Consider the following 18,795-nt stretch of genomic DNA (forward strand, 5'->3'; position numbering starts at 1 on the left):
GGATGTGTGCTATGTGAGCTGGATCTGTCTGGTATTCTTTTTTCTTTTTTTTTTATGGGAAAAGCCTTTTCCCACCCACTCATGTGTGCTGTGATGTGCATGTGGGTGGCTGGAGTTACACTGGTTATGAAACAGATTAGTGGTCATGAAGGACTCAGACTCTGTGTGTCGTGCATTTCTCTCTGTCTCTCATAGCAACACAGCAGTACAGTACTCCTCATTTCATCCTTCTCAATTCTTCTATTTTTAAAATGGTATAGATATAAACCTAAAAAAATAGTTTTATCTCAATCCTCTTAACTCCGTGTGTTCCTACAAAACACTTTTGGTATTTCAGATAAAGAGCTTTATTTGATCATAATGCTTAGTGGATGACTTGAGCTTAGGATGTCAGCTTTGTTTGTTTGCTCTCACTCAAATCCACCAAGTACAGGGGTGCCACAATTCTTTATCCCCGTTTAGCTGATGCCACACTTTTAAATTGACCCTAGATGACAAATCACTGCTCAATAGTCACAATTTGCTTGTGAATGAGTGTGTATAAAACAGATGGGGTGACAGCAGAAGCATTTTAAATTGCCATGTTTAAATCAAGTCTGGACGTTGTCATGATGAAAATTCAACATTGTCCCAGTAAAACTGATCCGTGCACTCCATAGTTTATTTTCCAAGATGCTGTTGTGCTTTCATTAAAATGTGCCTTGCTTAATGCTCTACATGTTCTTGGATTTCACTGCGCTACATGTTAATACAATTCTAAACATAAGTTCAGCAGAAGCCTGATCAATCTGTCCTGTCAATCATCACACAAGCGTCTGTAAGGAACCGCCTCATCTCCACTTAGACGCCTTCGATTCCTTTCCAACTTAATTTATTAATATTTTGTTGTGAAATTGCTTTTCTGGCTTTGTGAGCTAGACAGACATATTTGATCGTTGTGCCAATTTTTTTGAAGACGCTGCTTCATGTAAAATGAAGTAAAACTCATCTAGAGACCCTGCGTTCTTTTCCTTTATTGAAAACAGTGGCACTCACGCCGAACAGGCAGTGAGATGTGGATCACTAGGCGAAATAGTCAAAGATATAGCTCATGTTTACTTAGAAAAAAACACTATATACTGCAAATCACTGTCTGAGCCTTTCCTAACACTTTCTTTGTTATTTGAAACATACAGAAGCCCTAAAGGTGCATTCACACTTAAGGTTAGGCCACATTTACCGCCGTTCAGCAAATTTTCCTGCAGTTGAAATCCAGTCATTTCAATAGGATTCTGCACAATCTGGGGCTCACATGCTTGAGCTCTTTAAAGTTATTAATAGCCAGAACAAAATAGTTCTGAAAGTGATTCCAACAATATTGTTCGTTGTTGTTACTGTTGTGTTCTGAACCTCCACATTCTTTTAGAATTAGGATTATTAAAACTTTAGTTAATAGTTACAGTATACTGTAGTTATAGTTATTATCCTTAGTTTTTATGCTTTTTTGCCTTATTTTATTGTGATCATGACAAATTGTCTCAATCTCAACAAAACAAATATTGTTTATCAAGATCTCAACTTACGGTAAAAGTTATGTCTCATTTTTTACATTTTTTAAGCACAATAAATATAAAAGGGTGTATCATAGATGAGCAAATTATCTCGTCATTTTGATCAGAGATTCACTTATGAGTGATGGAGCATTTCCAAAGCAGTATACTTGAAGAGGAGGAGGCTACAACTTTATCTAACAGTTACATAATAGTGACTTCAAACATGTGGTCAAACTTTATTGCCAGCCAGCTCAAGGACACAGGACAACTGCATGATAATATAATGATACTTGACAGATAAAATTAAATGATTTTCAGATGAGCAGATTTTTTTAAAAACAAAACTGAACTAAAATAAAAATAGCCTATCCCATATTAACCTGCATCTCCTCAGTGAAACTTGGGCATTGATAGACTGCTAAAGCATCATCCTTATCACAAGAATACATTTTCAGCATCAAACTGTTAACACTCTCCCTTGTCAATCCACAGCACTAAGCATCAAAGGCATGAACTGATTCGTCCTAAGAGGATTCTATCACTTCTATCAAAAACAGGCCATGGAAACTAAATAGATGACATCACCTTAGTTGGTGCACGCCATTTTTAGAACAGCAGGACGACACTAATCTCTTCAAAGCTGTGCTTCTTTGACGGTTCATAACAGTGGGCAGGTCATCTTTAGAGAGGCCCGCTGATGTATACAGAATGCTTGAGTTTGGAGAGCCATCTCCATAACAAACGGTTGGAGGGCGAGGTATTGAGGAGATACACATGTCCCCCTCGCTCTCCCCTCTACAGGGTCCTCTCCTTCTTCGGTGCGTTTCCACACCCTTTCCAGGACAGTTTGCATCATTTGTGGCAGCGCAGTGGAAAATCCCTCCATCGCAAAGGCAGCTGGTTTGTTTTGGCAGGTTCCCGGCCTCACCGCACTTATCAGCTAACTCTCAGCAGTGCCTAAACATGCAGGGTTTTCCTCGTACACTGTATCTCATCGTTGTTTAAATCTGATGTCCAAGCCATTTGGATGGTGCCCTCACAGGTGCCTTTTGAACACTGTATAATAAAGCAGGCTTGATTTTAAGATTAGCCTTTGGGGATACACTTTCACTCAAGTTAATGTTGTCAATAGTATTGATTGGTTATGTTGTGTATTTTGCAGGTGAAGTGGAGTGGTAGTCCAGTTGAATATAGTCTTGAGGGAGAGTTTCCGGAAATGTTGTTCACTATCAACAGGGAAGGAATCATTTACCTGAATGCTCCTCTGGACAGAGAAACACAAGATCAGGTGAAAGATAAACAATTCATTCATACTTTTATGGATTTACATCAGTGCTAAATGTGGTAAATTTTGTCTAAATTTCATTATTTACAACAGTTTTTCTGTATAATGTTTAAATAACAAGATAATAATAGTGTTCACTCGGTTTTTCCTCTAACTCCAATTTTAACCCCAATGTAATTTATTAATGCTATTCATTTATATTTATTTATACAAGTAGTCCAGCAGGGATCAAGCTCGAGCTTGAGTTTTGCACTCAAGCCCGTTTTGAACAAATCAGTGCCATGCTTGAGGATTATGTAGTGACTTTACACTACCATTCAAAAGTTTAGGATTGATAAAATGTTTTAATGTTTTTGAAAGGAGTTTGCTCACCAAGGCTGCATTTATTTGATCAAAAATATTGCAATTATTGTGAAACATCATAACAAAATGTTTTATATTTGCTTATTGTATTTTATAAATAATCAATTATTATTTATTATTTTATAAATAATAAGATTGTATTTGTATTAGAATTGTATCCTTGTGGTGAGTCACTAACTCCCTGGAGTGGGCTAAAAGGAGCCAATCGTTCAGGTAATTGAGAATACGGATCCCTTGGAGCCGCAACGGGGCCAGAGCAGCATCCATACACTTTGTGAACGTCCTCGGTGCTAGAGCGAGGCCAAAGGGGAGGACCGTGTACTGGTACGCTCTTTCTCCAAAGGCAAACCTGAGGAACCTCCTGTGTCGCCGTACGACCTGGATGTGAAAATATGCATCCTTGAGGTTTACTGTCACGAACCAATCTCCCAACCGAATTTGAGATATGATACCTTTCAGCGTCAACATCTTGAATTTTCTTGGTGACTGGGTCTGCCTGCTCCTCCGAGGATGCGATCGGCAGGTATTAAATGCGTTGGGGGTGAGGGGAGAGAGCAAAAAGCGTCTCCTTCCTCCCGTGTCGGACTGAGTGAAAAGGGTAAAATAGGGACTGCACTTCAAAATACGCTGGGTGGCGAAGGTGACAGAGTAGGAAAAGGAGAGCGGGTTAGAGGCGGGCAGAAACGCTTGTGCGGTCTGTCCCAACCCTGTAGATGGAATGGAGCTCTCCTTTTTCTGACCAGAGGGTCAGGAACGGCTCGAGGAAGCTGGAGCGGCCGGTTTGTTGACCGCTTCTGCTGAAGACGTCTGTGAGGTCGCTGGCGGGGAAACGGGCGACCGTGGGCTCCCCAAACCGTGGTTGGTGGGAGATGAGCCGGGTCACTCCTCCTAGTAGGGAACTTCGCTCTATGAGAGGGGCGTTCTCTGGGTTGAGAAGGGGAGGGGTTGGAAAATTCCCTATCCCTCCAAGGCATAAATTGCTTAAGCCTGGAACACACCAGGCCGACGGTCGGCCGTCGGGCAGTTTTTGTGCGTCGGCCGACAAAGTTTTCTCAGTGTGTTCCCCGTCAGCTTTGTTTCGGCCGATTTGACATGTTGAATCGGCGTCGGGCCGTCGGTGAAAGAGGGAACTCTGATTGGCTGTTCAGCTTACTGAACGAGTCAGTGCACAATAATAATAGCAAAACAGCACAATAATAATAGCAAAACAGCAAGCAAAGCAGTCAAAACGGTACAGATAGAAGACTGTTCTAATGTTACGTTATCTTACCTGAATGTTCATTGGTGAATATTTCAATTTCAATAGAGTGGAATAAAGAGTGTGTAGCAGGATTGATATTCAAAACGGTAAGCACGCACTGCTATGTTTACGGTTTGTGTATCTGCAGCCTGCAGCGTCGGTTTCCCTTTTTGAATGACAGATATAGACAAATATATCTGCAGAAATAGAATGTTGTCACATTTACACGCAGGCGCAGAACACACATTCTAGCTGACAGTCGGCTGTAGTTTTTTTTACCCCGACACGAGGCGACAACACAGTCGACTTTCATCAGCGCTAGTGCGTCGGCTTGGTGTGTTCCAGGCTTTAAACGCAGCCGACTGAGACTTAGCAGCTCGGAATTTCTCAACCACCGTGTTGACCTCCTCCCCAAACAGACCAGACTGTGAAATAGGGGCGTCTAGGAGAAAAACTTTCTCCTTGTCGCGGATCTCCGTAAGATTAAGCCAAAGATGGCGCTCCGCGGCAACCGCACAGTCTGCACCTGCCATAGAACGGCCTACAGCGAGTGCGGTGTGCTTGGTGGCACTTAGGGCCAGATCTGTGGCTTTACGAAGCTCCTTGACAGCTTCAGGAGTCACTCCATTTCCCTCGTTCATTTCCTTCAGGACATCCGCCTGGTAGGCCTGAAGAACGGCCATAGAGTGTAGGACCATGCCTGCCTGACCAGCTGCCATGTAGGATTTCCCGATAAGGGAGGAAGTAGTCCTACACGCTTAAGAAGGAAGGAGGGGACGCGACTTCCATGACGGTGCAGACGATGGAGCGAGGTGATTAGCCAACGTGTCCTCCGGAATAACCCTGCTCCACAGAACCCACGACGTTGGTGAAGTCAGCTGCTGCCGCATTAGTCAGACGGGCGGAGAAAGGCTGCTTCCAGGATCTGGAAATCTCGTGATGCAGATCACTGAAAAAGGGCAGCTTTATTCGCTCTGGCCTAGAATTAGGGCCACTAAGAAATCTCTCGTCGAGTTTAGACGACTGTGACTCGCGGGGCTCGTCAGGCAAGTCGATAGCGAACTTCTCCGTAGCGCGCGAAAGCACGTCCATAAGTTCTGCGTAAGCCGCAGTAGGCCACGTTTCCTGGCCGCTAGGCGGGATAACGTCGTCGGTTAAAGCAGGCCCGAAATCCTCGGAGTTCTCCCGGGCTGGGGCATAAATAATCATGCGCGAACTCGACTGGCATGCCACGTGCGTGCTCGGGAGAGGAAGGGAGAGAAAGGGCGAGGCCCATCTGCTCATACTCCAAATCCTCGAGCTCTACATCCAAACCCCAGGTCGCGGATCCTCGAGAGGCCTCGGGAGTCCGACGGGGGGAAACTAATGACTCCTTCTCAAAAACCGCGACACAGAATTTACTTTTATACGATCCTAAAACAGCCTCACGCGCATGCGAAAAACCCAAACACTTAACGCACTTACTGTGAGGGTCGTCACTCGCAATGAAGAGAGCACATGGAAGAGAGCAACGACGATATTCCATTGCACTTCACCGTAAGGAGAACAGAGTTCCAATTCCAGTCGCTAAAGTGCAGAAGACGACGAAAGCAGTTGTAAATCCGAAATTTCGGGCTCAGAAATAAACCGAAAGCGAAGAACATGAAATGGCCTCTTCATGAAGGCAGAGAAATCTGAGGAGCAGATGGCGCGCGCGCGTATACAATGTTACGACGTAAGAGCGTCGGGGCGGTGCCCACACCATCAGCCAATGAATTGGTGTGAATCTATAAGGGCTTCAGACAACCGGCACACCCAGAGGGCGTCCCCACTGCGTCTTAAAGCTACGCAGCGTTAAGTGAACCTATTAAAGAGAACAGTTGTGTTGCTTAATATTTTTGTGGAAACATAATTATATTTTTTTGATGACTATCAACAATTTCATGGCTTTTAATCACTTAAGAGTAGGCCAGCATTGCTACGGTGTCCATTTGGAGGTACATATGCCTGTGGAGGTAATTTAATCAAAGGTAGCTGGAACTTTGTATCTGTCTTCATCAGTAGTTCAGGGAAATCCCAATAATTTTTTTAATAAGAACTTAAGAAGACTGTAACAAGACTTCACTCTTCCAGCTACAGTATGTACTGTAACTCACATAGCATCATCATTCTCATGATGTTTCTGTAAATAGGTCTACGTACGTACATCTCTGCCATCAGAAAACTAGCCACTTTGACAGAACCTCTTCAAATTTATAACTAAGTTCAGTTGCCTGTGAATTTTAGCCAACAGTGTCCTAACAAGTATGCAACAGAAAGACAGAGATAAACACAGTTTGTTGTAATAGTTTGTTCTAATTTTATTTTTGATTAATTTTAATAGTCAATCTGTAGAACATTTGGGATTTAAGTGAGCATTTTCTTTTCATCATCTCTTATACATCATTAGACAGATGACATACAGTTATGATTTATTTGCGAATGAAAATTCACAAGAATGATTTAGATTACTGTACCTCTCCTTCCCTTTTAGTTTCATATTGACATAGTGGTGGAGAGGCCAGATGGCAGAGAGATTGCTAAGCCCGTGGAGCTGAGAGTGATGGTGGGGGACGCCAATGACAATAGGCCCACATTCCCACAGATGCAGTACCACACTGTGGTCAAGGAGCTCGCGACTAAAGGTTACACACACATACATGCACAATATCAACACAAAATCCAATGTAAATACTAAAACAAAGCAAATTTAGTGAGTGTTATGATCTTCTGCTCACAGGTACAGAGATTCTCACTGTCCAAGCAGCGGACAACGACGATCCGAAAACCGATAACGTGCGAATCTTTTATCGGCTGGTGGGCCAGATGCCTGAGACTCCTCGAAATTTGTTCCGTGTGGACCGGGACTCGGGAGTGATCACAGTGCAGGCGGACAGCATGGAGGGCACCGCTCCACAGTACACACTCACCATCACAGCAGAGGACGCTAAAGGTCGACACAATGCAAAACTAGTCTAGTTAGAATGGCACCGCGTAATTAAACAAGTGACATTTTGTGCAATTTTCTCTGATTGGTTTGTGTAATTAAAGACACCTTTTTTTCAGATTTCACATTGTGATGCTCCAACATAATTTCCTATGACACCTGTGGTAGTTAGTGTGGTTGTGCAGCACAATCTCAATCACTTTATGGACCCCACTAATGGCTCTTAAAATGTCATTTCTTTCCACATACCGGTACATAGTATGACTAGTCTGTCGGCTAGAATAAATAATGTGCCATGTAGAATCTGATATGCTGTCAGACAGCAACATGATATCTTATCACCCTTGATTTTAATGGCAGTCACTAATGCAGTGATATTGTTATAAATAGATAATTAATATGTTTTCTGACTTGTTCCTCAGGGCTGAACAGCTCATGCACTGTCATAGTCAAAGTTCTGGATGAAAATAACAACCCACCTATCTTCTCCCATCATGAGGTAAGGGCTGTGCACTATGGGTACTATGTCTCTGTTATATATTATTTTGAGTTTTGTGAATTTTCTTTTGGACTCTTGATGTTGTTGCTGTCATCTCAGCCTCTCTCTCACTTTCATGTGTGTGTGTTCAGGAATATGTGGTTTATGAGGACACAAATGTTTATAACGACATGGGTATTACAACGTTTATGAGGACACTTAATGTGTCCTCGTAAACCAAAAGGCTTAAAAAACCTTATTAAAAGGTGATTTTTGAAATTTATAAATGCAGAAAGTTTTCTGTGATTGGTAGGTTTAGGGATAGAATATACCGTTTTTTTACAGAATAAAAACCATTAAGCCCCATAAACCATTAGTCACCGTAAACCACACATAGTGTGTGTGTGTGTGTGTGTGTGTGTGTGTGTGTGTGTGTGTGTGTGTGTGTGTGTGTGTGTGTGTGTGTGTGTGTGTGTGTGTGTGTGTGTGTGTGTGTGTGTGTGTACAAGGCCTGTGTTCTAGAAAATGTGATTTACAGAGTCAGATGAGATAAAGAGCTTTCAGGGGGAATCCATGCTTTAATCTTAGGCTTATGGACATGTAATAATTTAGCTGTGAGTGTTTCTTTTTTTAGTTTTGAGCACTACAAATGGACAATGCTCACAGCTATAATTGGATGACACCAATTACAACAGTTTATTAATATTAATTCTGCATTTCACCAGAAATTATGTTATATTCAAGGTACTAACCACATCAGTTATTAGTTTTACATGTTTAATTTATATGTATCAGTTGATATTAGATACTTACTTGTGCATTCTGATGTCTCCTTTTTTACATTTAGATTACCTTAAATTGCAATCAACTTACAGACGTAGTGTATTTAATGTAGCTGTTTAAGTTTAAGCAAATCTCAAAATGAATATCCAGTTTTGACTGTAATTTGTAATGTTGTGAAGCCTAAAATTGCTTGTAGCATTTAAATTACTTTTCTTTTTTCTTTTTTAAGAATTATCGTAGAATTTTAATACGAGCCATTTTTCAGTTTTATTCTATCTAGAACATTAAAGTAAATTATCACCTAATCTGTATTGGCCAGAATGTTAACATTAGTGCATCCATAATTACATTCAGTGAGCGAATGTAATATGTAATTCTGTGATGAGCATTTTTACAGAACATGTCTGATTCTTCTATTTTTGGAAGAGTTTCTTATCCTGAGGTGATGTTCTAAATATGACCACTTACTAATTTGTAGCGCTGTCTATTTATGGTACATGAGCGCATTTACTTATGCAGAACAGCCCTGAGCGCCTTTCTTATGTCATCATCTTTGTTCATTGATGTGGCTGAGTTGAATAATAAACAGTGAGATTATGATCGCTGACTAAAATGACTGGAAGAGGTGAGAAAAAAGAGGGATGGAGAGCGGATACAGAACAGAGCGGATGCAGGATGGAGGCAGGCAATGGTCCCTGATTTCTGGAAAACACCCTGCGTGTTTACGCCTACGTGTTGTGAATAATACAGGAGATGTACGTGGGTGCAGACTGAGTGCCGGTGTAAAGATGGAGGGCAGCTGCAGTGGAGGGGTAAAAAAGCAGTGCTGGCTTGAATTCAAGAGGTATATATAGATCCTCTTTGAAATAAGCTCTGTTCTGCATTCTGGAAACAATCATAAATCTCACCTCGCTGGCTGTGTGCCTTTTCATTTTTATTATGTGTCCCCCATTTCTTTGACAATTAAGTTTAGTCACTATGAAGCAGCCTCAACTTAGATGGATGATGTTTGGATAAATTGTGCTGTACTTAAATTAATGAACAGCATTGTTTGCAGAAGTGAACACACATACATGTTCTACTCTCATGGCCACATATTCAGCTAATATTCTGGTAAATTTTTTCCTATTTCTCTCTCTCTCTGGAGGTAAATTTTTGAGAGGGTCATGCCTGTATGTCAGGAGTAAAGTAGTTCTGAAGGTCAACAACAATAGAGCAAGCGGTCAAGGTTGTCTAGTTAGCATAGTGTGGTTAGCTCCATCGACAACAATACAAATAATTATAATATTCTCCATTTTAACATTATAAAAGTCTTTACTGATTTTTTAAATTCTCCATTAGATAGAGCTCTCCTCTAAACTGGAGATCATTCCTAAATGGCACTTTTTTGATGCATCCATTTGTTCAATATGTTTTCTAATCACACACATTTTCATGGTTTATTTATTCTCCATTTTATCATAATTGATAAACTCTCAAACCTTTTTCTACTTTAAAGAACCTTTTGTGCAATGGACAGGTTACATGGATGTTAAAGGTTCTTCATGGAACCATGAATGCCAATAAAGAACCTTTATTTTTAAGAGTGTATAGTATCTTTGAAATCTTTCATTGTTTCTGTCTCTCTAGTATGGACCCTTCCACCTGGCTGAGGACTCCACAGTGGGCACCACAGTTACTGTAGTGTCAGCATGGGACGCGGATGAGTGGGGTGGAGACAGCTGGCAGGTGGACTACAGACTTGAATCTGGGAATGAGGAGGAGGCTTTTACTCTAGTGACAGACAGACAGACCAATGAAGCTGCCCTCATCCTTGATAAGGTACAGTATCATCTCTGCCTGATTATACTACTGCCATCCATAGATGCGTAGATAAACATTAAACCAAGTTGCACTTGTTTTAAAGAATGTGCTTAAAGTAAAATCATACTTTTCAATGGCGTTTGAAATGAGGGTTGGGGGGAGCTAAGGACTTTTAAAAAATGAAACTTTCATTGGTCTGTTCTTTTTCACTGAATTAGGGAAAACAATGTTGAGCTATCACCCTGACATAATGTGATTGTCCTTTGTTTATCCAGATTTTAATCTGGGATCTGAAATTGATGTTCTGTCGGAAAGTTCTAAACACATTCAAGTGAGCCACATTCAAAATGGGACTGACACTGCATATGCTCATTGTCAAAATGTATGATTGCTCATACTCTTGAGTTACTATAATTATCTCTGTGTTTACCTCCGCTGAACAGTTAAATTTATACTAACTGGTATTTTTATAGGTAACGTTACATGCATGGATGAGGTTTAAAGGACAAGTTCGGTATTTTACACTTAAAGCCCTGTTTTCAGATCGTTTCTGATGAAATAGAACGGTTAAGATTGAAATTTGGACATTGAAAGTTTCTGTGGTAGCACCACAATGGCTGCATAGGTGCACTGGAATAATCCTTCCTAAAAACGCATTAAACTTTCGTTTACAAAGATGTGAAACTCACTGAGTGGTCAGGGGTGTTCACTGATATGCTCACACCAAAATCGCTGCAAAATATGCTTTCCAACAGGTGTTTTACCATTCATTGTAAAACTGTGGACCTTTTTGTCCAGATGCCTCACACCCGTACATTCTTCCGTTGAGAGCTTGAATAATAGACACTCCAGCCCAGTTGGTGGCGGCGGAGTAATACCGTACCTCACAGCACATCCAATACAAGTCATAGGAGTTGGACAAAAACTACGATAAAACCTGTTGGAAAGCATCTTTTGCAGCGATTTTTATGTGAGCTTTATGATATCATTCAACACCCCTGACCACTCGGTGAGTTTCACGTCTTTGTAAACGAAAGTTTACAGGAATGCGTTTTAGGAAGGATTGTTCCAGTGCACCTATGCAGCCATTGTGGAGGTGGGGGGGGGGGGGGGGGGGGGGGGTGCTACCACAGGAACCGAAAATTCTCGGGACAGCAGCATGTGTCCAAATTTCAATCTTAACCGTTCTATTTCATCAGAACGATCTGAAAATACCGAACTTGTCCTTTAAGAGTTAAGTTGTTCACCACTCAACCAACCCCAAGAGTTTAAACACTTTTCAAGCAACATATTTCATGAAAATACTTGTATACTTTTTGTAATTACTGTAAGACAAAACTTGGCACCTGTGTGAACGATAAATGCCTTTGGTCCCAGTTGGTTAAAAGTAATGGCTCTTTACATGAAATGTATAGTATAATTTGTTCCCTTTCGTTGTCACTTCGAGTTACGTCGAATGACGACAACAGTAATAAAACGAGCCAATGGCAAGCAAATGCCATGGGTCTGCTGAATTTACATAGCGTAACTCCGCCCCACCTTGTGGGTATAAAGGAAGTGAGCCGGCAACATGCAGATATGTTTTCGCTTTCGGAACCAAGTTAATTCTTCACTCCACAAGCCATCCTGAGTTTCATCTCTACATTCCTCTTCGAGACGAGCTTCCCTCCAGGTGTTGGTGTGACGGCGATTTCCAGCGAGTGCACATTCCCTGCGATCTGAGCAGTGATCTGCCAGTGTGTGTGTGTGTTCTCTCCCTGGTCGCTTCAGGATCTGCAGGGATTTTCCTTCTCTCTAAAAGAGCAAGCGCGTGGCACGTCTTTTTAAAGATGCATCGCCCGTGCCCTTCTGGTTGTGGCCACTGGTTATCTGACTTAGATGGGCACAATCGCTGCTTTGCGTGTTTGGGCTTAGAGCACGCTAAAGCAGCGCTTGTGGATGACTCATGTTTTCATTGCGGAAACATGACCATCGCGACACTACGGTCGAGACTCACTGATCTCGAAAGAGTGAGAGTCCCCTCATCCACACCCCGATCTACCACCGGATGATACCCTTGACCAGTCCCGGCTAACGGTCGTGGGCGGGCCAAGCGTGTCGTTTGGCGCTCCTAAGGAAGATGCTATGTCGGTCACAGCATCACAAGGTGGGCATGAGTCCTCGGGAGATGAAGGTTCAGCTGTGCTGCCGCCTCCGGGCGCGTCAGCATTGCCCGATCCTGATCCCGAGCTGACGGCCATGCTTTCCCGGGCGGCCGCGAGCATCGGGTTAGAGTGCAATCCGCCACCCTGCCCCGAGCACTCGCGTCTAGATGATTGGTTTTTGGGGGCGGCCGCCGATTCACGTCGGCGTCCGACCCCAATGCCTTTCTTCCCGGATGTGCATGAGGAGGTCTCGAGGTCCTGGAAGACACCCATGTCTTCCCGTGATCGCTCGGCGACCTCCTCCGCCTTTCCTCCCCTCGATCAGGCGGCTGTTTACGGGTACACTGGGCTGCCTATGGTTGAACGCTCTGTTGCGATGCAACTGTTTCCTCCCGTGGCGATCCTAAGCACCCCTCCAAGGCCTGTAGGTTTTCGTCTACTCTGGTGGCGAAGACCTATAGAGCTGCGGGGCAGGCAGCCGCCTCTTTGCATGCCATGGCCACTCTGCAGGTCTCCCATGCCCAGATGCTCAGGGACATGCACGAGGGGAGAACTGACCCAGGGCTCTTCAATGAGCATGAGGCTCGCTGCTGCCTCCACCCAGCCGTCGGCTCAGACGCCTCGGCCTGCTCGCCGCCGAGGGCGCCCTCCCGCACGGCCCCAGCAGCAGCCTTCACCCGGGCCGCGTCGTGGAGGAAGCCGCAGGAAGGCGCCCCAGCCCTCTCCAGCCCCGCGCCCCGCTAAACGCCAGGCCAAGCGGCGCTCCTGAGACGGGCTGCTCAGAGATGGCGACCAGTTATTTGCAGGAGATGGTAGCAGGACCACTCCTTCCCCCGGTGGAGGGCCGGGGGAGAATCTTTTGTTCTCCACTCCCCGCTGCTCACCCACGGGTGGGCAGCACCCTAATGTGGTTAAAGAAAGAACTGATATCCCCATCTCTGAGCCCCCAGAAGGGGATGACAGTGCGCACCTCGCCGTTCTCATCCCCTTCTGTCGCTAGACCCCTGCCAGAGAACGCCCCCGTGGAACACTGGTCCTTCCCTGGCCCCCTCTGGCAGGACGCGGCTAATGACCGTGCCCCCACACCGGGCTGATATGCCACCCATGTCTGGGCCGGTCATTCCGCTTCGCTGCACCCCCGGGGGGACGTCTGTCGTTCGCATGACCCCGCTGCTACGGCAACACGGGGTTCGCATCCTGAATTATCTCGACGACTTGCTAATCCTCGCTCACTCCCGGGACCAGGTTTGCGAACACAGGGACCTAGTGCTCTGGCACCTAGCCCGTCTGGGCCTTCGGGTCAACTGGGAGAAGAGCAAACTTTGCCCCGTGCAGAGGATCTCTTTTCTCGGTATGGAAATCGACTCGGTCGCCATGTCTGAGACAAATCGAGGGCAAGAGTGCGGTTCCACTGAAACTTTTTCAGAGGCTCCTGGGGCATATGGCATCTCAACGGATGCCTCCTCCACGGGCTGGGGCGCCATGTGCAATGGACATGCTGCTGCTGCGGGCTCCTAGACAGGACCCCACCGCCTATGGCATGTCAATTGCCTCGAGTTGCTGGCAGTACATCTCGCTCTGCACCGCTTCCATGCGCTGCTCAAGAACCAGCACGTACTAGTCCGATCAGACAATACCGCGACAGTAGCGTACATCAACCAACAAGGTGGTCTGCGCTCCCGCCGTATGTCGCAACTCGCCCGCCACCTCCTCTTATGGAGTCAGAAGCATCTGAGGTCGCTTCGAGCCATTTATATTCCGGGAGACCTGAACTGTGCAGCCGACGAGCTCTCACGGCTTCAGCCTCTTCCTGGAGAATGGAGACTCCATCCCCAGGCGGTTTAGCTGATTTGGGATCAGTTCGGGGACGCACAGGTAGACCTGTTTGCCTCCCACGACTCGTCCCACTGCGCCCAGTTTTACTCCCTGACCGAGGGCACGCTCGGCACGGACGCACTGGCGCACAGCTGGCCGCGGGGCCTCCGCAAGTATGCGTTTCCCCCAGTGAGCCTTCTTGCACAGACCCTGTGCAAGATCAGGGAGGACGAGGAGCAGGTCATATTGGTTGCGCAGCACTGGCCCACCCGAACATGGTTCTCCGAACTTCTACTCCTCGCGACAGCACCTCCCTGGCCAATTCCTCTGAGGAAGTACCTCCTTTCTCAGGGACGGGGTACCCTTTGGCACCCTCGTCCCGATCTTTGGAACCTCCACGTGTGGCTCCTGGACGGGACGAAGCAGGTTTGAGTACCCTACCACCAGTGGTGGTAGCTACCATCACTTCCGCTAGAGCATCATCCACTAGACATGCCTACGCGTTGAAGTGGAACCTCTTCGTCTCTTGGTGCTCTTCTCACTCAGAAGACCCCAGATTATGCCCGATCAGTGTCGTGCTTTCCTTCCTGCAGGATGGGTTGGAGCGAAGGCTGTCTCCCTCCACCCTGAAAGTGTACGTTGCCGCTATCGCCGCACATCACGGCGCAGTCGAAGGTAAGTCCGTGGGGAAGCACGACCTGGTCATCAGGTTCCTGAGAGGAGCAAGGAGACTAAATCCTCCTCGTGCTCCTCTCGTTCCCTCTTGGGACCTCTCAGTGGTTCTAACTGCCCTGCAAAGTGCTCCATTTGAGCCTCTGCAATCAGTGGAGCTTAAGTTCCTGTCAATGAAGACAGCGCTCCTGGTTGCATTGGCCTCCATCAAGAGGGTAGGGGACCTGCACGCATTTTCTGTAGACGAAGCGTGCCTGGAATTCGGGCCGGCCTTTTCTCACGTGATCCTGAGACCCCGGCCTGGATATGTGCCCAAGGTTCCCATCACTCCCTTCCGGGACCAGGTGGTGAACTTGCAAGCGCTGCCCCTGGAGGAGGCAGACCCAGCCTTGGCATTGCTCTGTCCAGTACGCGCCCTCCGTGCTTACGTAGACAGAATGCAATGTTTCAGGACCTCAGACCAGCTCTTTGTCTGTTATGGTGGGAAGCTGAAGGGAAAGGCTCTCTCCAACCAAAGGTTGTCTCACTGGATAGTGGACGCCATTGCTTTGGCTTACCAGCAGCAAGGTCGACCGTGCCCCCTTGGTGTGACGGCCCACTCTACCCGGAGTGTGGCCTCCTCTTGGGCTCTAGCACATGGCGCCTCGCTAACAGACATCTGCAGAGCTGCAGGCTGGGCGACACCCAACACATTCGCCAGATTCTACAATCTCTGAGTGGAGCCAGTGTCCTCCCGAGTACTCGCTTCAACCAGCCGGTGCTAGGACACGCTCAGGTGTCTTAGTTGCTCGTCATTCCACTCCACGGACTGGATACGTGCAATATTCTCCTCAGGTGAGCCTGATAAGCCCTGAGTTCCTCCAGCGCTGTTGATGTCAACGCCAGAGTTATGCCTCTGGCAGCTTTCGCATTGGCTAGGTGCCGCCATGTGCATGGTTCCCCCTCTGGGCGACTCCCACGTGTGTATTTCCACTGTAAGCCTCTCTCGAGCATGTGTCTTTCCCTTGGCAAGCCAGTCTGCCACCCCTGGGGTTGAAATATTCCACCCTGCGGGCTGGACACCCCAGTGTTCTCCGTATGCACCCCCCTCCGGGTCATATGTGTATTCTTAAGTCCCCCCTTCGGGCGGGCACTGATTGCATATTTCCACTGAGATCCCAGTGTACCTTGGTATTCCTGTGTTAAGTAGGAGTCCTTCGTCCGTGCTAGTCTCACGACAGGGAGCTCAGACATACGCAGGGCACTGGAAGACAGCCGAGGTGACATGATTGGACTGGGAACCCCATTTCGTCGTCATTCGACGTAACTCGAAGTGACAACGAAAGGGTACCACTGGAACAGCCGAGTTCAGCCTTGGCTCCTTCAGCGAAGAAACATATCTGCATGTTGCCGGCTCACTTCCTTTATACCCACAAGGTGAGACGGAGTTACGCTATGCAAATTCAGCAGACCCATGGCATTTGCTTGCCATTGGCTCGTTTTATTACTGTTCGAAGAGGATAGGCTTCTAAGCGAACCCCATTTTGTCTTCATTCGAAGTAACGTCTCCGTTCCCTACTCAGGGAACGAGGGTTACATCCGTAACCGAGACGTTTCATCTAGCGCAATGAATTCCATGCATTTTTAAGTGGGGCTTTAGGTTTTCAAATACTTTTTTGAGGCCGTTCAATAAAAACAAACAGTTAAGTCTTTCTTTAGCTGGCCATTCAGCCGGAGCTCAAGGCCTGATCCTCTCCGTGACCTACATTCCCTTCAGGTGATGCAGTTGTTCCACTGCAGGGTCACCACAAGCACATGATTAGTGTCACTGATTCCCTTGATCTTGAACTCTGTCCAGCCTGTCTGTGATGTACAACCAGTTTGATCCATTTCTGACATCTTTTATTCATGTTCTAAAAGCTTTTCTTCAGATTGCAGGCTGGGAAGTGGTGACATTTCAACTGATATATATGTATGTCAAGGAGCTAAGCCATTTGTTTTACATTGTGTTTATCTGTTTTCTAGTATATTCTGCTTAACTCTCTTGGATGTTGATCTGTGCCTCAGTAATTAAGTAATTGTATTGTATTCTTAGTTAGCGTTAATTACAGAATGTCAAGTTTTCAGCATGTACAGTCAACGCTGGAGACAACAAATGTTTTTAAGTAAACAACAATAACAAATGTAATTTGATGTTGCCTTGAAGCATGTTAGAGCAGTGGGTTGATGTTTTTACAGTTGTCAGGAGCTATAAACAATGTTTTTGTGTTCGGTTTTATGCAGGGATTGCCTGAGGATTTGAGAACAGCTCATTTCTTGTCCATGATGACAGGTGTGCTGAACTCTCACATGTATTCTGAGTGCAGCAAAAGGACAACTTATTATTGCATGGGAAGGGCACAAAGCTTTATGTAACAATTTTAGAAATTCATTATTGTAAATTCAAATGATTGAGTTTCTCAAACTGCATTAGAAAAAAAGATAAATGTATTATTACATTTAGTCATTTAGCAGACACTTTTATCCAAAGCGACTTACAGATGAGGAACGTCACAAGCAATGTGTCATATAAGTGCCAACAACACTCACAGTACCACAATGCAAAGTTTCAGATCAATTAAAAAGCATAAAAGAAGAAGACATGCCGAAAACTTGAGAAAATACATAATAAATTTCCTGAAGATTTTGATGAGTAGCTTGGGTGGAGGTTGGAAATTCATTCCACCACACAAGAACAGAGAGAACAAGACTTCTGGAAAGTGCTTTTGTATTTATTTAAAAACATTGTTAATTTTTGTGTTTCGCAAAGGCTTTATAAAGACAGGAAGGGTCTGATTTTCCTGATTTCATAAAGCGTGAACCTGCGAGACTGTGTCTTTTTTCATCGAACACTGCCACCTGGTTCCTGGCTGCATTTTATTTGTAAATCCTAGTTGTACACTGGTCAACTGATGGGTTGGCTGGGATGACAAATGTAATATAGGCAAAGAATGACAGAACAGCAGGGTCTGGTCAGAATGCTGTCTGCTCTTAAAAATACAAGTGGATAAAGTGACTTAATGAATTAAATTAAGTGAAATTTGGATGTAATATTAGTGGGGGAAAAAAGCAATGCTGTTCACTTCCCGTCAGTAGCATTAGTCGTTTGCTATCTCCTCTCTGTCTCTGTCTTTCTCTCTCGTTCTCTACTTTCTGGAAACATACACACAGATTTAACATTTGCGTCATCACTGACATCATCAAGTTATTCTCAATTATAGAAAGGATTTTTGTTGTTGATTTTTCAACAAACACGCATTAGAGGTGCAAATGTTGAGAGTTAATGAGAAATGAAAATGAAAAGATCAAAATTACCGTACCGGTATAGGGATAAAAAAAGTGCTTTGACATCAATAATGACATGTCATTACCACCCACTTCTAAATCGACATTTATTTGAACTCTGTTACCTTTTGCATCACAGCTATGTTTTCCTGGAAGACAGCCCAGTGTATAGCATACAGCCAGAGTGACGACAGCAGGTTGACGTCCAGAGAAATGTCTGACCTTCAGTCTGAGGAATGACATCACAGCATACAATGGGTCACTCAGAACCCAATTGAACACATTTTTCCTTCAGAAATATAGTTTGACTGTGACACATTGTGATGACTTGTGAGACACTCTCCGATTTTGTTCTTTTGTCCTGGACTACATTGGGCTGGTACAGATTAGGAGAGCTGCTTGTGAAAATCAG

At 45.0% G+C, this 18,795-nt stretch overlaps 1 protein-coding gene across 1 annotated transcript in view; it reads left to right on the plus strand.

Annotated features, from left to right (window-relative positions):
• cdh16 (cadherin 16, KSP-cadherin) overlaps window positions 1-18,795 on the plus strand; it is a 39,678-nt gene that overhangs the window by 10,771 nt on the left and 10,112 nt on the right. Inside the window, exons 8-12 of the mRNA XM_079590399.1 lie at window positions 2,695-2,820; window positions 6,933-7,083; window positions 7,179-7,391; window positions 7,808-7,884; window positions 10,276-10,467. Coding sequence (XP_079446525.1) covers window positions 2,695-2,820; window positions 6,933-7,083; window positions 7,179-7,391; window positions 7,808-7,884; window positions 10,276-10,467 — 759 coding nt within the window. The remainder of the gene's footprint in view (window positions 1-2,694; window positions 2,821-6,932; window positions 7,084-7,178; window positions 7,392-7,807; window positions 7,885-10,275; window positions 10,468-18,795) is intronic.

The sequence above is a fragment of the Phoxinus phoxinus genome (genome assembly GCF_949152265.1).
Source record: "Phoxinus phoxinus genome assembly, chromosome: 2".
Lineage (NCBI taxonomy): Eukaryota > Metazoa > Chordata > Actinopteri > Cypriniformes > Leuciscidae > Phoxinus > Phoxinus phoxinus.